Raw genomic sequence first — 21,584 nt, 5'->3', positions numbered from 1 at the left:
GTAGTGTAACCATGTGTATGCATCCGACTCCACAAAAAAGTGCAGGTGCACATCATTGTGAATAAAGTTTACCTTTGTCTAAAAAATATTAAGATAGCTGAAAAATTTACAATCAGAGAGTTCATTACATGTCAGGATAAACTCACTAGATACACTTGATTGAAAATATAAGCACACGACCAATATAAAATTGTAAGAATCAACGCTCGCGACAAAGATCTAATGCCATGGAATCATATATACACACCATAAAATGTACTCCACAAAGTTCCAACCATGGAGCACTTGTAGCACAACGTAAAATCCAAAGATAGTTGAAGAAGGTGTGACTGAGAAAGCTCCCTAGTTGGCAGGAGTGAACTTCATGCAGATTGGAGGGTTAATCTTGGCAAGAGCTAGTAGGGAAGATGGGAATACCCATATGCCATCCCCGCATATCAAGCCAGATGCAACAGCAGGCACTTGGATGATAGCCTCCTTCTTGTTCATCTTCTCCCACACAAATACCACCAAACTCCCGATGCACATGTCAATGGCAAAGCTCCCACCTACAAGGAAAGGCACCGCCATTGCCATCGGTAGTGGAACATACTTGCCATACCTGCGTGGTAGGATATCCCTTGCAATACTCAGAAGCATCGCAAATGCAAAAATTCCAGCCGATATTGAGAGGCAGTGGTTTGGCAAAGCTGAGAAACCTTCCACACCGAGAATCGCCATACTACGGTATATGAGTGCATACGGCGCCTTCCAATAGCCATCTGGGTTACCAACATCAAATGCCTTGTAGAAGAGCATGAAGGTGAGGGGTGAGACGATGCAGCCCATGCCCGTCCCGATAGCCTGTGCCACAAGCATGGATCTTGGGGATGTCGACGTGAGATAACTCGTCTTCAAGTCATGCATCAATTCGGCAGACATGAGGACCAACTGCTTCACCAGCGTACCACCAACCAGGCCAGCAATTACACCATTTTTCTTGCCAGCCCAGGCTGCGAAGATGAAGAGGGCGATCTTGCCATAGTTGTAGGCCATGTTGATGTCAGTGAGACCTGCTCCGTAGGAATTGGAGAACCCGAGCACAGGTGCAAGGAGATATGCTACTATCACATAGTACCACTTTATCTGACAGAACATCAGGGGTATGCTGATTGATGAGATGATGCTAAGCACGGCGTATCCAGTGTATGCCATCCATGAGGGTATGTTGTCACTCTTGAAAATCTCATCGCGCTGGATTTCCTCTGGTGAAGCCATACCATCTCTATCTGTCACTGAATTTTGTTCATATGCTACACGTTAGAACAGAACCTGAGTTTAAATGAGGGGATTGAAGTACTGAAAACGTATGCTTTCCTCTCCTTTGTTGGTAACAACTTTTTTGTTTAATCGTTGATGTAGGCTTTTACTAGTGACATATGTGACTTTCAAGAATTGGTAAAGGCCATCTCCAATTATTAGAGCTACACAGAAGAAGGCCTATAACAAGAGCGATTAATACTGTGACGTCCACTCTTTAAGTGATGTCTATTATTTATTAAAGTACTTGACCAAAAAAAGGTAGATACCTTGTAACCATACAATCTTTTCATGCTGCTTGCTGGTACATCTGCGGGGTACCAAACCCCCTTCTGTTTGCTAATGAGTGGCCACATTATCCCCCATGAAAGAACTGCACCCAAGAGAGTGGAGAGGTTCACTAGGTGTGAGCAAATCATTCCCGCACCCACATACGTGAGGCTAAAGTCAAAGAAGAACCTGTCACACCAAGAAACATTAATTAACAGAGTTTGTTGCGTACGAAAAATTACTGATATATTATAGTGTGAAACTATAGAAAGCAAAAAATGCATACGTTTGTTTCCAAGCCTTGAGACCAAAAGTAGGGAACTGCACAAAACCGCAAACAGGGCCGCCAGTGTAGAACCATTGAAAGAAGCTCCACATAAAGCTGATCCCGAAGTATTTTAGGAACCCATGGACTTGCTTCCTGTCATGAAAAATCAAGGAATAATTCATCATACCTTGTTTGATTCAATGTTTTAGTGAATCAATTGCAATGTAATGTTATGTTATGTAATGGGCGTGACAGAGGTGATAGAATCCATACTTTGCATTCTTGTCTCCCTTGGGGGTATGAAACCCATTAATAAGAACAGCAGTTGCTGTCCCACTGGGGTAGGTCAGTTTGTAGTCGACCACCAAAACCTGAATACATTTTGGAAAATCATGGAGAGTCCAAAACAATTACAGGGATAAAAACTTAGTTGTACAAGATTTCGCAGGAATAATTTGTATATTCCTCTTGAAACTTGTATTGAAACAAATGATACGTGAGGTATTTTGGTCTTCGTGCTGGACCTAAGGCTCACCCATTGAAACAAACTTAGTTCATCATGTTGTAGAGTACTAGTGATTAAGTAGACTTGATCTGGGTGAGCCTTAGGTTAATTAATTAGAGGGCAATTAATTTACCGGAGCCATATGATGGAGTAGGAAAATCAATCAATGAAGATTCTAGAGTACAACTAAGTTTTTATCCCTGTACGCCTATATAGTACGTCTTCGTGCTGGACCGAGAACAAATGATACGTGAGGTATTTTGGTCTTCGTGCTGAGGGCAATCTTCATCACGATGACGGTGTAGATGAAGCCGATCAACAGCGCCGCCACCATTCCCCGCACCGTCAGCTGCTCCTGCCACGGCTGCACGGGCTCCAGCTGCCGCTCGCGCGCCAGCGCGGGGTCCGACTCCATGTCGCCCTCCATGGCGACGTCGTCGACGTCCTTCTCGATCTCCGGCGCCACCCGTGTGCGGTCGGCTGTGACGTCCATGGTCGATCGATCTCCCTCTCCTCGGTTATCAGCTCCTATCTCGTGGAGCGGACAGATGGTGATTGATGATGATAATGCTCACGCAATGCCATGGAATTATATAGGGGTTCACGGGGAAATGTCAACTCCCCGTGCTGCAGTTTTCTGTATCTATATATTATAAACTGGAATGCCCTAGCTAGTTGGGTATCACTACTCTTTTCTGTCCAAGTATCTTAGTTTTCTTTTTATAATCGCTGCAAGCAAATGCCTCTTCCAGCTGTTTGCCGATGAACGCGCGAAATAGCAGGTCGACAGTGCAGTTAGCTAGATATCTAATTCACATTTTTGCAGGTCAGCTGATGAACTAGCTAGGAACAATTCAATCTGGGAGAGTTAATCAAGGAAACAAAGAGATGAACGTACTAGAGCGAGAGTAATATATACAGCAGTGGACGCACGTTTCTTGCCGTCACTTTAGAGCTCTAAGTTTTTTTGCATCATATATACATGCAATTAATAATAAAACAGTGTTGCTAAATCTCAGTCGAGTTATGTCTCAGTCAATGTTATATTTATGAATCTCACAAAAAAACTATGTTTGTCAGATCTTAGATTAAGAGATGTGCAAATTTTTGCTTGTAGTTTTTTCTTTCTTTCTTACATTTTACGCGCGTCACTTGTGAGACTTGGGACTTGGTTAAGTCTCAGTCCACTTATACCTAGCGACACCCTAATAAAAATGCAAATAACCATATGTTATTGCACTGTAAAAAGTACATCACTATCAAGTAAAATCACGTGATACGCCCGTATATATGAAACTATTAAATATTAGTTAGCCATCTAAGTCACTCCGCAGAAAAACATCTTTTACATAAAATTCTCTGGTGAACCACTTCAATTTGTTCACACCAGATTCGTTGAGAGACATGCTTTGTGGCCGTTGATCAAGGATTGGGATTGTAGCCAAATGATTCGAGAGAACATTAATTACATGTTGAAAAATATGCAAATGCATATGTTAAAATGCATATATTGAATCTACAAGTTGAATTGGGGTGTTATGTCTGCCATAATACCCTAAATAAATGTGAGAATGATTTTAGGTAGGAATTTACTGTATTTTATTTTTATTTTCTCTTTTTGTTTTTTCTAGCTGTCTTCAGTTGATTCGTGGAATATGGTTGAGAATGGCACCACCTCTGGTTCTGCATCACAAAAGTATTGTTTTGAAGCCCTATCAACATCTATTATCATTTTTTTCTTGAACACCCCTCCAAAGTCTAATTCTCTATTCGGAGATCCAACCATGTACTCTCACCCCCTAGGGCCCCGTTCGATAGCAAAGTATTTTCTAAGTATTTTGATAATACTGCAGTTTTTGAGATAACCATAGTTTTATTTACAATGATTTGTTTGGTTGCCCCTAACAACTGTGATTTTAAAACGGTAATATTGGGAAAACCGTAGTTTTTTCTCCGCATAAAAAAAGAACCCCATACCTCTTTTTTTTTTAAAACAGAGTTGCTGAGCCTTAAATGCAATGGCTAGACAGCACAATTTACAGCGTTGTGGGGCAACAACCAAACAGGTTCTATGTATTGTGGATACTCCAAAATACTCCGTTTTAGTAAAACCATGGTATCTCATACCTATAGGCAAAATTACTATAGTTTTTAATACTTTGGTTTACATAGTACTATGCTATCAAGCACAAGCCAACCTATGTCAAAAGCAGATGATTTTTTCTAGTACTTCATGGGGCCTACTCAAAATGTATGTAACTTATAGCTTCAAAACATTTTCTTCTACACCAGCTCAAAATATTTAGATGGGTTTGATGATAATTTTTGTTTTGTTTGACCTAAATTCACAAACCAACATCTCCCACTTCCAGTTTTTTTGAAAATTTGACACAAAACTCACATGGAGCGTCACTCCATTCCATGAGAAGCTTGCCATGTTCGCAGTGTGGCGATTCTAGTCCCAATAACCATTACTGCCATTTATTACCACTTTTACAATTATTGTTCCAAAGCTTGTTAGTTCTGCGATCCAACTCCCATACCCCATTTAATCAATAAGGGATAGTTCGATCAGAAATGTCAGATTTTCCAAATTCACTAAGAGCACACGATACATGGTAAAGAAAGTGCATGAAACATTTGGCACTTTCATGTTGTGTTGCCTGGCGTCGACCTGGTCTTCTACGCAACACCAAGCCTAGTTGTTGTGCCACCATCTGCCATAGGGTATTCATGTATCGGCTACAAATTGAAGACCATCAATATTGTCATTGACATGTTTGTGCCCCCGCCGGGCATGCTCACCATGTGAGAGTTAAAAGTGAATCTTAGGCCCCCACTGGGTTTTCATGATTAATGACAAGGAAATTAAGAGGAAACATATTTTATGAAGTTTATTTCAGTTATATTCTCCATATTGTTGAGTGCATTGGTGACTCCTATCTTCCATACACTAGTTAGGAAACCCCTAATTAGCGGCATCCAACATTGCCCTCTAGTAGTGTTCTTACAAGACACCGCTAGTGCGACGCCGCTGGTAGCAAACCGGTACCAGCGTGCGCACCACCCGCGGCTAGAGACTAGCAAACTAGCAGTGTTGTCCATGCGGATGCTACTAAGTGCTTCGCTATAGTGGCGTGCATTCGTATAGGCTCTACTAAATGTCAACAACTCTAGTTGTATTTGTTGTCTGTCTTGCACACTGCTAAGTGGTGAAGACATCGGCCGCATTCCCTTCTTCCTACATGCTGCTAAGCATTTTTTCTGGGCCAAAAAAAATCAGCCACGGCAGTTGTCATGGTAATTGTAAGTGCATCTAGTGCCCCTTAGTGATTTTGGTGTATTGAAGACTTATAGGTTAAGGGACTAATGCGTTTGTGAGTGTACACAGGTCTATAAGTCTATGAGGAGTTTGATATTTACAGAGAAATTCGACCCCTAAAAATGAAGTTCTTCGACTGAAGACTTTGGATTTCTGAAGACTTTCTGAAGACTTTGAAAGTGAAGAAATTGGTGTGACCTTGAAAACTTGGTATTCATTCGAGGAACATGAAGCGTGAAGACTTTTGTTTTCATAGTTTCATTTTCTCTTTCTTGAGTCATAGGAAACACCGTACTGTTAAAGGGGGTCGAGGAAATAATAAGGAAAAATTTCCATGTGATGCTCAACTCAAAATCCTACACCTACCAATCCCTTCGAGTGAAGCCATTGGAAATCTCATACAGTCCAGTCATATTCTTCAGTGACAGAGACGAAGTTCTTCTGGTCTCTGCGAAATTTGTTCTGACTGGGGAGTTAGGAATTCGCAGTGCGGATTGCCTACACAGTGAGGAACATGATAGCCCTGAGGATTTTGCTACTCAAAATTCTGACCGTTGCTGTGCTATGCGCCAGCTGTCCCAAAATATCTATCCACGTAGCGGTCATATCATTGAAGGGCATTTATGTCTTATCATGTCGGGTTGCTCCCTAGGCTATAAATAGCCGCCCCCCTACAACCACTAGCTGGTTGGCTGCTCCGAGAGAAACTGACACATTATTTGGTGGATCTTCACCCATTAGCATGTTCATAAAACTGTCAGGCAGCCTCTGCAGTTTGGGACAATGAGTGATGTAGGCAAACAACAGATATCATAATGAGATGGGTGAAGGGGAGATCTCTTGTTTTATATACCTGCGTCATGGATGATACTGAAGTCCCAAGTATGATAGTGAAGAACTCGGAAGCATCCAACTCGTACTGCGGTGTTGCAGAGCGGCGGTGGCTGCTTCCCGCCATCTCTGATAAGCAGCAGAAGAGACCAATTAGTACCCTTACAACAGATCATAAAACATATGGAGTACCCTGTCTATTTCTTCTATGCTATCAAACCTAACAAACCAACTGGACAACATACAGGTATAACCGATACAACCAAACAAGTCAAGGTATTATACAGATAACATTTAGATTTCTTTACTTGAAAAGGACAGACAAAATATACCATAGACCTTTCTGTAGTGGAAGCACAAAATATCAATTGACCATAGACCTTTATGCACTAGAACCGAACAAGGCAAGGCAAGGTATTAAGACAGATGTGAACACATGAGATAAAATCTAGAGACGTGAACACAGAAGATAATAAGAACTACTCGTCATCATCACCAATATTGTGACCAGTGTGATCTTCATCATCACTACCATATTGCATCATAGTTTCATCGTGGTCATCCTCCTCCTCGCTTTCATCCAATAATTCAATATGTTGTTTGACAAGTTTTGCTGCTACAACAGGATCAAAAAAGTGTTCTAAAAAATACCGCTAACTACGCGGATGAAGATCATGGCCCCTAAAATGGCCTGTGTTTGCTGTACTGGTTCTCCAGTACAGAAAAGGAAACGGGCTCATGGCCCCTAACTACGCGGCACCACCGATCGTGGCGCTCGTGCCATCCCACGAGCGATCAGAGGGGGAGCCAGACTCGCTCTTGGCGCTAACTAACTCGAGCTAAACTCATTGACAGAAAACAATCTCAAACTACTACTGACGAAACGGATGAAACTGACGAAACTGAAGAAATAAACACTAGCTACTGAAGACTTGGCTTTATTCAACAGATATGACCAAACAAGGAAGAGTAGATTTCTCACATTACAATTGATAATGTAATATCAGTACATTACAATTAATAACAGTAATCAGGACACGACATCAAGATAGTCATTTACTTCAAAATATGATAGTCAATTAATAACTAAATTTGTAAATGCACCTAGGTTGACAGTAAATTCCCAAAAATGACCAAAAAACGATAAGAAATTTCCAAATTTTTCTGGGAGTTGTAATTTGGAGCAAATCCACTACTAGCAGCAACAAAGAGTTAAACTTTCAGCGAGCAGAGGATAAAAACATTGCACAGAGACCGCATCAATTAGACCAGCATGTACTTAAGCAACATAGGAGTTCACATAGCTTATTCATATGGGTGAAGAAAGTGGAGATGACATCTACTAGTATGACCAAGCCGAGAGGAGCACAATACATGCTGCATCTACTACTAAACAAATGAAACTGGCAAATTCAATCCAACATGCCACTCCTAGAATTTATGGGGTTCTCTCTTGCTCAAAGCCTGTACCATCATCAACCCAATCATATGATAAATACTTGCTTCGATGCATATGTGGTGACCAAACCAAACAGGCGCAGAGCTGCCCCATGGTAATAACTTAATAGAGGTGAATCGATGATAATTATATGTATTAACCACATGGTACAGATAGCTGAATGGAAGTGCATAGATGAGAATGACATCCGAGAAACCGCACACAGCAGACAAAGCATATATAGCAGCAACATGAGCACGCCCACGCTCATCGTGCATAGTTAAGCTGAATGCTAATCTTATTTATGGGGTTCTATCTTGCTGAAAGCCTGTACCATCGTCCACCCAAACATATGATAAATACTTGCTTGGATGCATATATGGTGACCAAACCAAACCAAAGCAAAGAGGCGCAGAGCCGCTCCATGGCTATGCAGATGCAGAGCACACAAAAACTAATCAAGCAGCCATAGAAATTTAGCACGCAAAGCTTGAGGTGTTGAGCTAGTACAGATTGATGCATTGAGCTCCATCGTGCAACAGAGTGGTACATTTTCAGGTAGAGGCATATCCTCTGATATTTCCATTTTATCTTTATCTTTTGGAAGGGATGGATTGATTACCAGAGGATGACGAGGTCGCAGAGGATGACAACATACCAAACATAAGCATCGGAGGTAAGCAAGAGTATGCGAGGAACTGTACCTGGGGTGGCCTGGTAGCGGACGTCGGGGTGGGGGGCAGAGGGGTGGAAAGTGTCGTACTGGTACTGGGCGGGGTCCTGGCCCCGCAGGTGCGGCGGCTCCGACGGCGGGAGTGGGCCGGAGGAGGAGGAGTGGGCCATCTTCTTCTTGCCGTCGTCGCCGGCGCCGGCCTCCAGGTCTTGCCCGGCTCCCATGGTCGACGGACGGAGATCGGTGGGGACGGGGCGGCGGCGGCAGGGGACGACAGGGGACGGAGGGGACGGAGGGGGCGTGGGGCGCGGGGGTCGGGGGTCGGGGCGGCGGCGGCAGGGGACGGAGGGGGCGTGGGGGCGCGGGGGCGGGGGTCGGGGCGGCGGCGCCAGGGGACGGAGGGGGCGGAGGGGGCGTGCAGGCGCGGCAGCGGCGGCGTACGGTTGGGGCGGAGGGGGCGTACAGTTAGGTCGAGTGGGGAGGAAGGGAGGGAGGGGAATAGGTGGAGTGGGGGGGAAGCTTACTAATGGCGCACCCAGCAGCGGTGCGCCATTAGAATGTTTTTTTGCCAAAAAGTAAAAAAAATTACTGGCGCACTCTGTCGCCGGTACGCCATTAGTAGTTCTAACTACTAATGGCGCACTTTGCCAGGATGCGCCATTAGTATATTTGAAAAAATGAAAAAAAAATTGTTTTACTAGTGGCGCACCTTTTGCCTGGTGCGCCATTAGTGTCTTCCACACTAATGGCGTATCTCCACCAGGTGCGCCATTAGTATATAGTAGTGGCGCACCACTTCTCTGGTGCGCCATTAGTGTCAATCCTATCTTTAGTCCTTTTCCTAGTAGTGTGAGGAAACTATAAAGTTCAAGGCTACTGAGGATGTCATTCCTACTGAAGAATCTGCTGAAGAATTCATTCCAGAACATGAAGAACGTCGAGCTAATGCACTTGAAGAAAATACTGATGAAAATGGTGCTGAAGAGAATGCTGATCAAATTCCTCAACGACAACCAGCTCATCCTCGCATTGAAAAAGAAGTGCAAGGTGAAAAGATCATCAATGACATCAAAGCGCCAGGTCCTCTCACACGCTCAAAAGCTTCACATTTATCTAACTTTTGTCGGCACTATGCTTTTGTCTCTATCACAGAGCCCACTAAGGTAGATGAAGCATTTCTGGAGCCTGAGTGGATTCGGGCCATGCAAGAAGAATTACATCAGTTCGAGCTCAACAATGTCTGAGAACTGGTCAAACGTCCAGATCCTCGCAAGCACAATATCATTGGCACAAAGTGGATCTACCGCAACAAGCATGATGAAAATGGCCTTGTGGTGAGGAATAAGGCATGGCTTGTAGCACAAGGCTACACACAGGTTGAAGGAATTGACTTCGATGAAACTTTTGCACCTGTTGCTAGACTTGAGGCTATTCGCATATTACTTGCTTATGCTAATCATCATGATATCACTTTATATCAAATGGATGTGAAAAGTGCATTCCTCAATGGTAAGCTTAAGGAAGAAGTATATGTTGCTCAACCCCCAGGTTTTGAAGATCCGAAGAATCCTGACAAAATCTTCAGACTCAACAAGGCCCTCTATGGCCTCAAGCAGGCCCCACGGGCGTGGTATGACACATTGAAGGAATTCTTCATGAAGAAAGGCATCAAACCCGGTTCACTCGACCCTACTCTTTTCACTAAATCTTATGATGGTGAATTGTTTGTGTGCTAAATATATGTTGATGATATTATCTTTGACTGTACTGACCAACGTTATAATGACGAATTTGCCTATATGATGAGTGAAGAATATCAAATGTCTATGATGGGAGAGTTGAAATTATTCTTAGGTCTTCAAATTCGTCAACAACGCAATGGCATATTCATAAATCAGGAGAAATACCTCAAGGATGTACTGAGGAAATTCGGCATGCAAGATTGCAAAGGCGTCAAAATTCCTATGCCCACAAATGGCCATCTGTGCACTGATGAAAATGGTATTGACTTCGATCATAAGGTATACCGCTCCATGATTGGCTCTTTATTGTACTTATGTGCATCTAGGCCAGATATAATGCTTAGTGTTTGCATGTGTGCCCGATTTCAAGCTTCACCGAAGGAATCACACCATAAGGCCGTGAAGCATATTCTTCGATATCTAGCTCACACATCAACACTTGGATTATGGTACCCCAAGGGCTCGGCTTTTGATCTAATTGGATATTCTGACTCTGACTATGCTGGTGATCATGTGGACTGCAAGTCAACATCTGGTACATGTCATTTCCTCGGACGATCTTTGGTCTGTTGGTCCTCGAAGAAACAGAACTGCGTATCACTATCTACTACTGAAGCTGAGTGCATTGCCGCTAGTTCTTGCTGTGCTCAATTGCTATGGATGAAGCGAACTCTCAAGGACTACGGCGTCAACATGAAGAATGTGCCTCTCTTATGTGGCAATGAGAGTGCCATCAAGATTGCTCACAACCCAGTTCAGCACTCAAAGACTAAGCACATTCAGATTCGTCATCATTTTCCTCGTGATCATGTGTTGAAGGGCGACATTTCTATTGAGCATGTGAAGACTGAAGAACAGCTAGCCGATATCTTCACAAAGCCCTTGGATGAGAAGAGATTTAGCAAGTTGCAGTGTGAGCTAAATATCGTAGAATCTTCGAATGTTCTCTGAAAAGGACACTCATCCTAACACTTATGCAAAATTGATAACTTAGATGTGCAACACATGACGAAATGTTTTTCTTCAATCAATGAAGAATAACACTCTTAGTGTGAAGAAATTAACGAAGAATTTGATTCTCAGAACCCTACGATAATTGTATGTGGTGTCTGAAATCATCATTCTTATACGGTGGGTCACGCCACCACCAAAAGTTTAAATTCCTCAGTTGTTCATAATCTTCATCTTTGCATTGTCTTCACTGTTTCCATCGTTTTTCTTCATTGGCTATATATATATATATATATATATATATATATATATATGAGTTTATGTCCTCTACAGCATTCACTTATTGCTAATTCTTCAAGTTAGTTTTTCTGCTAAGTGAATGTGATCGGACCCTTTCCCCCTCTATGCTATACTCAACCCAATCTGTTCACAAATTTTTCATGTGCGTTCTATTGAAACTCGTTCAAAATCTTCACTATGTCCTTATCAGCTGAAGAAATTGCGAACGGAACTCTAAAACCTATCTTATCTAAATTTTCGGCTTTGCCGCTCAAACCGTTCCGCATCCCACGATACACTTATCCTTTCACCCACGATCGCACACGATCTCCACCTCTCAGTACGTGGGTGACACATGTCATGCGAATGAGAAGGGTCAGGGGCACATTCGTCCAATTTCTTCGGGCGAACAGTTTTTCACCGTGGCTATAAATACCCCTCTTCCCCTTCCTCACTTCTTTTACTCCGCTCGACCTCTCTCCAGCTCGAGCTTCTCAAACCCTAGCGCCGCCGGTGAGGAAGAGCTTCACTGCCTCGACCTCGTCGCCACCGTACTCGCGACGGCCGCGGAAATATTCACTCCGCCGTCGCTGTAGCTGTCTTCCTCCGCCGAGTTAGAGCGTGGAAGATCTACACAGACGAACTTCACCTCTCCACCTCACTATTCATCGTGTTCTTCATCCAGGGTAATTAAAAGTTAATTTTACTACCCTCATTGATTCAAATGATTATCTACAAAATCTTCAAAGGTGTTTTTCTTCATATCTTCACACACTAAAACACCTCACATATCATCTGTTCTTGATTTGTTTCTCTAAGCTATCGTTTTCTTCTAGATATCTCAAATGTGTGGATTTTTGATCTACACATCTCTGGAACCTAAGACAAAGAACGCTTAGTGAAATTCTTCAAGACTCATCTGGTCAAATTCCTTAAACTTGTTCTTTTTACAAAACCTTCTAAGAACGCATATGACCTCTCCAAATTCCTCGCAACTATACTCTATTCACAGGTACTCATGTCAGCTACTGAATCACTAGGTTCTCATCAACTTAACTCATTTGCAGCGTTCCTCGAAGAAAAGTTGCATACTTCTTTAGAGAATTCAATTGTTCAAATTCCTCAACTGAAGAAAATGGCTGACGGTAAGAAGCCACAGAAAGGAGGAAAGATGGCTGAGGTCAACACTGCGTTTGAGATCCCTAATGATATATATGCTGGGTACTACACACCTCCTGAGGAAGACAAAAATCAGCGCAAGGTGCGCATTCAGAAGATAGAGAGGAGATGGGCAAGAGTGGAGGGAGTACAGGTATGTTACTCCCAAGTACATGAAGAAATTCACACTCAATCCTCTAGGCCCAAGATCTCCATTGGCACCTGGCCAAATAGTTGATCCCACCAGCCTCAAGCACGGTGAGGATTATCCTGATGAATGGGCCAAGCGCCAAGCCAAGTTGGCTAAGCAAGCCAGAGAAGTAGTGAGGAAATTCAATGAAGACTCTGCTGCTGCTCATGCCTCTGCTGAGGCCTCTGCTGTAAAGCCGAAGAAGGCTATGTCAAAGAAGCCTGCGCGCAAGCCAAGTGCTTCACCAACAGTGCCCTCAAGGCCAAGTTCCTCATCAATGCCCTCACGGCCAGAATCCTCAAAGCCCTCACGGGAAATTCCTCATGCTGCTCCTATTCCTCAAAAGTCCTCAGCTCCTCCGCCAAAGTCTTCGGCCGCTCCGACAAAGTCCTCTGCAGCTGTGCATCTCGCCACGTGTCAAAGGACTACTGGCATCTCAATTGCCTTAGGAGCTTCAGCTAGTTCCTCAGCTGCACCAAATTCCTCAATGGGGCCCTCTCTACTGAAAACAAAGGCCACTGCTGGACGAGGTCCTCGCCCTAGTCCTCAGAAGAAGCAAGTCGCCTTCCAAGTGCCGTATGAAGAAGACGAAGCTGATGATGATGAACTTGCTGAAATCATAAGAGATAGGAAAGTCAGGGCCGCTAGAGCCAAGGGAACAAATGTGCCACTGCATTTGGATCACAAGTTGATCCTCGAATACATTGACGTTTGGCACAAGAACCCCAACACTCCCATGCCTGATTTCAAGCTGACTCCTGGCCAAAGTCACATGCTGACCCATTTCATCCAAGAAGAAAAATGGAAATATGAGAAGCCCAGGCAGATCAAGAAAGCGCAATACAAGAAGGAGAAATTTCTGAAGAACAACGTTGTCACTATGACAACTGATGAACTTGTAAAAATCCAATCTGAAATCAAAACCCTCAGCGATGACTTCAAAGCCTACTATGCTGATTGGCAAGGAGCCAAAGTCAGATTTGTAAAGATAACTGAACAGTTCACTTCAAATGTTTCTGCCCCAACGCAACAAGAAATTCCTCAGGCTGAAGCATCTGCTCAGCCGACTAAAGAACATGCCAGCACCGCTGATGAAAATCAGGCTGCTGAAGAAAATGTGAGTTCCAAGGCTGATGACTGCATTCCAGCCGCTGAAGAAATTGCCAGGGCATCCACTAGTGGTGCGCCTGAAGAAACTGAAGAAATCAGGGCAACTGCATCAGTTGTTCCTGAAGAAAATCAACCAGATTCCTCTGCTTCTCCTGCGCCAACACCAACTCCAATCCTTCCATCTGCATCAGATGTGAAGAAGACCAAGGCTGCAGAGCGTGCAGTAGTGAAGAAAAGGAAAGCATCAGCTACTTCAGATTCTTCAGCTACAAAGAAGATGAAGCCTTTGACCAGTTCATTTGCTAATCCCATTGATGCTGTTCCGATCTCAACCATGCCATCGAAGGACCTTGTTCCTTTTGGTGAAGAATATGAGATCCCTAGTGGATCCGATGAAGAAAATCATTCTGCTATTTCGTCAGAGCAGATTGATGAAGAAATTAAAGTGGATACGATCCCTTCAACACCTGTTATCTCCTCGCCTATGCCTCAGTTCACAGCTGAAGAGGCTGGCGTTGAAGAAATGGAAGATGAAGATGTGGACGTTGGCTGCTCCACACCAGTGATCAGTGATGAATTCTGGGAAAGTCAGCATCCAAACTCTCCAATGTTCACACCGTTGCAGCAAATATCTCAATCCCCTGCACAAACTGTTCAAATGGGCTCTGAAGAAACTCACCCCACTTCATCTGTACGTGAAGAAATTCCAGCCACTAGTGCTGAAGAAACTGCTGGTGCTGAACATCTAAAGACACAGACTACCATTGAAGAGGAACCAGAAATTCCTCAGCCTGAAGAACCTGAGATTGCGATTCCCGAGGTCGTGATGCAACTCACTGACACTCCTCTGCCCAAGCCAAAGGATCCATTCTCACGCAAGAAAAAGTTCAAGGCTGATGATTTCTTTGGCGAGCACGTATTCTTCGAAGACTTCAACACATATGATTCTGCTCGTATAAGGAAGAGGCGTTTCTGGACTGCTAGTCAAGCCAATTTCTATTCCTCAGTGATGTTCAACAAAGAGAAAATCTTCTATCATGAGCAGATTCCTCATGTGGATATGGAATCTCTGCCATGTTTCGTGCCAGTCCTCAGTGTTCTTCACGGCGCTGGACTGTTAAACTTTTGCTCTGACATCTGTGATTGGAATGAAGAACTGATTCTTCAATTTTATGTAACATTGCACATCACAGGAGATTCTAAAGATGTGAATTCATGTGTGCTAGACTGGATGACTGAGACCACTCACTACACAACACCAGCTTCTGAATTGCTTTGTGCCTTACCACTCCGTCCTCCCCTTGAATAAGCTCGTTGCATCTACAGTGAACCTGAGCTTACAAATCACTACATGCAGGTTCTGATGAAACCTTTGAAGCCAGGTCAGGCCCATGAACCAAATTCCTCGTGAAGGAATTACTCTATGTGCCCAGAACTGTTTATCGTATTCTTACAAGGACAATGAGTCCTATCAAAGGCCACGACTCATCTGATGAGGAAATTGTTGGCATCATGAAGAATCTGGTATTCAACATCGTTCATGGCATTCCTGTCAATTATCATGATTTCTTCATGAGGACTCTGGAAAATGTTCCACTGTCTCCGTTTGAGCTGAAGCCTTATGCACCTTGGATTATGAGATTCCTTAGGACAAGGTCTTCACTCAACTACAAAGCTGATTTTCAGAATCACCTCAGCTACTTTCCCCCAATTGAATTCCTCAAGCAGAGCTATTCCTCAGTTGATGAAAAGGGCAAGGCACCAGCTGTTATAGATGAAGGCATTCGTCCATTGGATGGACAGTTTCGCGAAGCTGCCTCTTATTCCACCAATGATGACTCTGCCACACATGACTCTGCCAATGCACCCAAGTCTACTCCTCAAGCCACTGCTCCTCGTGTGATGACTGATCGTGAGCTTCTGCTTAGTCTTCACCAGAAGGTGGATCGAAATCACAAATGGGTTAAGCATCAGTTTGGTTCATTTCTTCACAACATGATTGCTACACACAATGTAGTGAAGAAAAACCATTACTACCTCCATGAAGTCTTTGGTCGCACCTGGGCCATTCTGTCACATCTGTATGGTGAAGAAGATCTAAAGAGAATGGGTCTCAAGGAAGATTTTTACTGGTCTGCACCTCCATCGAAGAAATTCAAGAAGGTCAAGGTTCCTTCTCTGGTGGCCAGCTCATATTCTTCATCGCGCGACACTGATGAGAATGAAGACTTGGACGACACTGCGGCAGGCCCTACGACGACAAACGACCCCAACAACGCTGGCGCTCCTTCATCAACTTGATATTCTTCAGGGGCGTTAGTCCTCATATTGGATCCTTTTGGTCATTTGATGACAAAGCGGGAGAATTTTGAGTTAGTCTTCAAGCGGGTCTTTCTATATGGGCGTTTCTTTTTAAGTTACAACTCTCGTTCTTCTGAGACTTTATTGGATCGAGTTGTAAACTTAAACCCGATGAAGCTCTGATGCTTATGATATGTTTTTCTGCATGCTTATTCCTCATATAAGCTAATGCACGCATGCTGAATTACATCAGTCACCATATTTCATCATGCATTTCAAATTCTTCACTGTTATATGTCAAATGCATGTATGAATTACAAGATATAGGGGGAGATCTTCATGATTCAACTCTTCAAGTGTGCATTGCTTCAAAAGCAAATTCCTCACTATGCACAACTTCAAGGGGATTTCTTCTATATCTTGCAATCAAATTCCTCAATATCAGTATTTACACTTCATATGTTTATCCCCGTTGAAAACTTAACCTATATTACCATCAATCACCAAAAAGGGGGAGATTGTAAGTGCATCTAGTGCCCCTTAGTGATTTTGGTGTATTGAAGACTTATAGGTTAAGGGACTAATGCGTTTGTGAGTGTACACAGGTCTATAAGTCTATGAGGAGTTTGATATTTACAGAGAAAGTCAACCCCTAAAAATGAAGTTCTTCGACTGAAGACTTTGGATTTCTGAAGACTTTGAAAGTGAAGAAATTGGTGTGACCTTAAAGACTTGGTATTCATTCGAGGAACATGAAGCGTGAAGACTTTTGTTTTCGTAGTTTCATTTTCTCTTTCTTGAGTCATAGGAAACACCATACTGTTAAAGGGGGTCGAGGAAATACTAAGGAAAAATTTCCATGTGATGCTCAACTCAAAATCCTACACCTACCAATCCCTTCGAGTGAAGCCATTGGCAATCTCATACAGTCCAGTCATATTCTTCAGTGACAGAGATGAAGTTCTTCTGGTCTCTGAGGAATTTGTTCTGACTGAGGAGTTAGGAATTCGCTAGTGCGGATTGCCTACACAGTGAGGAACATGATAGCCCTGAGGATTTTGCTACTCAAAATTCTGACCGTTGCTGTGCTATGCGTCAGCTGTCCCAAAATATCTATCCACCTAACGGTCATATCATTGAAGGGCATTTATGTCTTATCATGTTAGGCTGCTCCCTAGGCTATAAATAGCCGCCCCCTACAACCATTAGCTGCTTGGCTGCTTCGAGAGAAACTGACACTTTTCATTTGAGAGCAACCCATCCTCCGAGGACTTTGAGAGAAAATCATCAAGTGAGGAAAAACCCAAACCCAAACACCTACAAACCCCAAGTGATTGAGCATCACTGAAGAGATTAATCTTGCGTGGATCCGACGCTTATTACCTTTGAAGACTGTGGTCATCGTCTAGAGCATCCAAGAGGAATTGTGGATCGCCGAGTGACCAAGTTTGTGAAGGTTTGGAAGTCGCCTGAAGACTTACCACGAGTGATTGGACAAGGTCTGTGTGACCTTAGTTCAAGGAGAATACGGTGAGGACTTGGTGTCCTAAGCTGCGTGTTTAGTATTGGGTGCCCGGGACTGTGTGTCCTCGAGTTTAAATACTCGGCCTCTCCAACCAGACGTACAACTGAGACAGCAGTTGGAACTGGTCTACCAAATCATTATCTTCACCAAGCTTACTGGTTCTATTTCCTCAACTCTTTCATTTCCTCATAATTGTGTTGTGTGCTTGTTCATATCTGTGTTTGAAGACTTTGACTGAAGACTTTCTCAATTTCCTCAGTTCAATTTCTTCAGTCCGTTTGTCTTCATCTTGTGTTATACTGTGCTTACGCTTCCTGTACTCTGTGCCTGTCTTCATTTCATCATGATGACTATGTTTGTATTCTGTTATGTTTACTTTTGAGTACTTATTCCGCTGCTAGTAGTTCTTCGCTAAGGAATTTCCTCACCGGCAAATCCCTCAGTGAAGAATTTCATAAAAATCACCTATTCACCCCCCTCTAGTCGATATAACGCACTTTCAGTAGTGAGACTGACAGTGAGTACTAGTATGAACAGGGGCGGAATCTAGCTACGACATAGGTGTGACACTCAGATTTACGAGTTCAGGCCCCTCTCAGAGAGGTAAAAGCCATACGTCTTGGTGCTCGGAGGCTGTGTTTTTCTCTAGGGGTGTCTGATTACAATGGGTTGCCAACCCTTGTTATGGAGCCGGAGGGGGGCTTATATAGAGTGCGACAGCCCTCATTAATGCTACATTATAAGGGAAGATAAAAGGGGGAGTAACTACAGGCATTACCGGTAACTGCCGCTATTACTACGCTTGAACTCCAGCGTTAAGCCTCTCGAACGTTGCAGCTCCCTCGTCGCCTCTCCGCCTCCTGTGTCACAGTTTTATTGGCGAGGCCGACTAGTGGTGGAAATTCCGAGTGAGCTAGCACCATCCGAGTGGATGGATAATATCCGAGTGGATATCCAGTAGTGTGCATCCGAATGCACCAGTGGTCTAGGAACCCCTTCATTATTGGTGTGGGGCTCTTGGTGAGCCCTGGATGTCAGGTCCATGGCCCTACCCTTGGTAGGTGACCCTATCATTAGCGCTTGAATCGGTTGAGGTTTCGTAGGACGAATATGATGAACTCTTGATTCGGGCCGAGTGCTTCAGGAGCACTCAGAATCTTTCACCAAGTGATAACGTGATCCGAGCAAAACCATAGCAGATTCTCGACTAGGAGTTTCCCAACTGATCGGGATGTGTTGATTATTGGGAGAAATTTGGTGGCATTCGTATGTCTCTAGGGAGAAATTTACTAGTGGTCCGAATGTCGACATGCCATGAAACCCGAGTGTTAGTGTCGGCGCGTGTGCCGACTCCCCGGAGAGACGCCACTCATTTCCCCGGGGGAATGCAAGCATAGGTCATCTCTGAGTCCAAATTTATGAGACTTGCGCCTTGGAGCCTAGAAAAAGGATCAAGTTAATACGTAGAGAGCTGAGCTCATCCCATTGCAATCCTCAGGATGACTTTAGTCGGTTTTGATTACGTTTCTGAGTGCACGGTGACCCTCGAAGGGAGATCGGCGGAGTGACTAGTGTTCCTGAGAAAAACAATCAGAGGCAATCGATCGGGTTGATTCACAGCAGAAATCCCGTGATTTGAATATTTGTGTGTGCATGAGGAACTAGTTACGCCGCCGCTACTGGGGAAAGTATGGCGCGACGCCTCGATTTCTGCCCCAGAAATCCTCCACGTGCTCCATTTCCTATGGGCGGTCATCGCAGCGGACGTCATTACATCCAGGAATCAACGGCTCGAGATCGCGAGGCGGATTTACCCGCGGTATAAAAAGCGGGATAGCTAAGGTAAAGGGAGCAGATCCCCTTTTTCACCCTGCTCACTCTGTTGCTCCACGTCTCTCCACCTCCACTCCGTGCTCCAGACCACTCTGACTAAATGGGGAAAGGCACGGCGGCGAAGCTCGAGAAGGCGAAGAAGACAGGGAAGGGCTCAATGTCAAGCATTGGCCCGCCGGTGGGTCGAGCCCAGGGAGACTGGATCCCATCGCGCGTCACGAAGAAGCGGCTGCTAGAGCTTGCCGCTGAGGGGCTGATTCCAGATGACGGGTGGAGGTAGACGAGATCGAGCCCACGCCGCAGGCGGATGAGCATGTCCTCCTCGTCACTCATGTTGAGCGAGGTTTCTCCATGCCGCCCACCCGTATTTCCATGCTTTTTTAGATTTCTTCGGGGCACAGCTCCATCATCTTCCACCGAATGGTGTAGTCTATTTGTCAGCATTCGTCTCACTTTGCGAGAACTTCATTGGTTGTTACCCACACTGGGGTTTATTTAAGCACATATTCACTTGCTGGCCGATGACCATGAAGAAGGACTCGCTGGATGGGGCAAAGACCAATATAACCCAGTAGTGTGGTGGAATAGGTATACAACTCAGGGGGCAGAGTGCCTTCCCCAAGATGATCTTCCCAGATTTCGTCAAGGGCTGGCAGGATAGTTGGTTTTACTACAAGGATGTCTCGAATACGGGTTCTCTGACTGGACTTCCTCGGTACTTGAGAGTGAGAGTTGCTGCTACGCCATCTCTCAAGGTAAGCAAGGAGGAGAAGATGGACATAGGAATTCTCATCGACATCTTGGTGGGCGTCGTGAGGGACGGAGTTGACAGGATGGACCCGCTGAAGGTGTTGCTCGGTCAGCGGATCCAACTGTTGTAGGATAGGGTGCATCTCATGTGGGTGTACATCGAGTCCGTATCTAGGCACTCGATGGCCACGGCCGTCCTACACCTCCCCCGAGCACCCTATCATGTGTATGGTTAGCCTAGGATCATTTGCCCCTTTCCTCCGCATCCTCTCGAGCACCATAGCAGTCTGTCACTGAGCATCGTCCGCGTCTCCTAAGGTCATCGCCCATGTAGCTCCGAGGACCCTTGGTCACCATGTTTCCTCCCATCAGTGTGGAGTGAGACAACGCATTGAACATGCAACTCCTCAAGATCCCTATAGCCTCGCCGCGCTAGCGTCGCGGTCTTTTTGGCAAGTCGTTGCTCACCGACATCAGCTGACATTAGCTAACACAAGGGTCCCACTAAGTTCATCGACATCAGCTGATGTCAGCTGTTGTCATGGTATGGCCAATTCTCATCTGTCCGATTTAAGTAAAATCCAACGGAAACCATCTTGTGTCCCTCTTCTGCCGCTACCAGGTGGGCCACTCACTTCTCCAAGCCTGTCGGCCAATTAGGTCGCACAACCAGCCATGGAGCACCCCACCAAATCCAGCCAATCAGGTCACAAAACCAGCCACTCGCGGATCGACCATGCGTAACCCTAGCACCGGATGCAAACCATCCATGCACAGCTATCCAACGTCCTGAAAGGGTGCGGGTTTTGAGAGGGTTTCAAGGGCTACGGTTGACCATAACTAATTAAAGAAAATAAAAAGTGAAACTTTCGCGCATCATCATTTTATATGACTAAGTTGCTAGGAAAAATAAGAAACTTGGCCAACAGATATTTTCGTGAAAAAGCCTTCATAAAACTTAGCTATCATGAACAAGGTTGTAGGGTTTTCAAGGGAAATGAGCTAGGGTTTGGGGTTAAGCATGGCATAGTTGTTCCAAAAGATCTAATATTGGGCATGGACCCTATATTTGCACACTAGATGTCAATGAATTTTTTTGGCTCATTTAGATAAGGTCAAAAAACTTGCATAGAAATGGG

General features: G+C 44.4%; 1 protein-coding gene across 1 annotated transcript; it reads right to left on the bottom strand.

Moving 5' to 3' along the window:
- Positions 1-342: 342 nt before the first annotated feature.
- Positions 343-2,835, bottom strand: LOC125519151 (iron-phytosiderophore transporter yellow stripe 1-like). The gene is made up of 6 exons (XM_048684036.2): positions 2,593-2,835; positions 2,111-2,208; positions 1,856-1,990; positions 1,569-1,758; positions 1,353-1,479; positions 343-1,268 (listed from the first exon to the last, which is right to left on the bottom strand). Exons 1-6 carry the CDS (start codon positions 2,833-2,835, stop codon positions 343-345), a joined length of 1,719 nt encoding a protein of 572 aa, XP_048539993.2.
- Between the last annotated feature and the right edge of the window lie 18,749 nt (positions 2,836-21,584).

This window comes from Triticum urartu, chromosome 7A (genome assembly GCF_056163025.1).
Source record: "Triticum urartu cultivar PI428250 chromosome 7A, HENAU_Tu73, whole genome shotgun sequence".
Taxonomy (NCBI): domain Eukaryota; kingdom Viridiplantae; phylum Streptophyta; class Magnoliopsida; order Poales; family Poaceae; genus Triticum; species Triticum urartu.
This window is presented reverse-complemented; position numbering and strand designations above follow the sequence as displayed.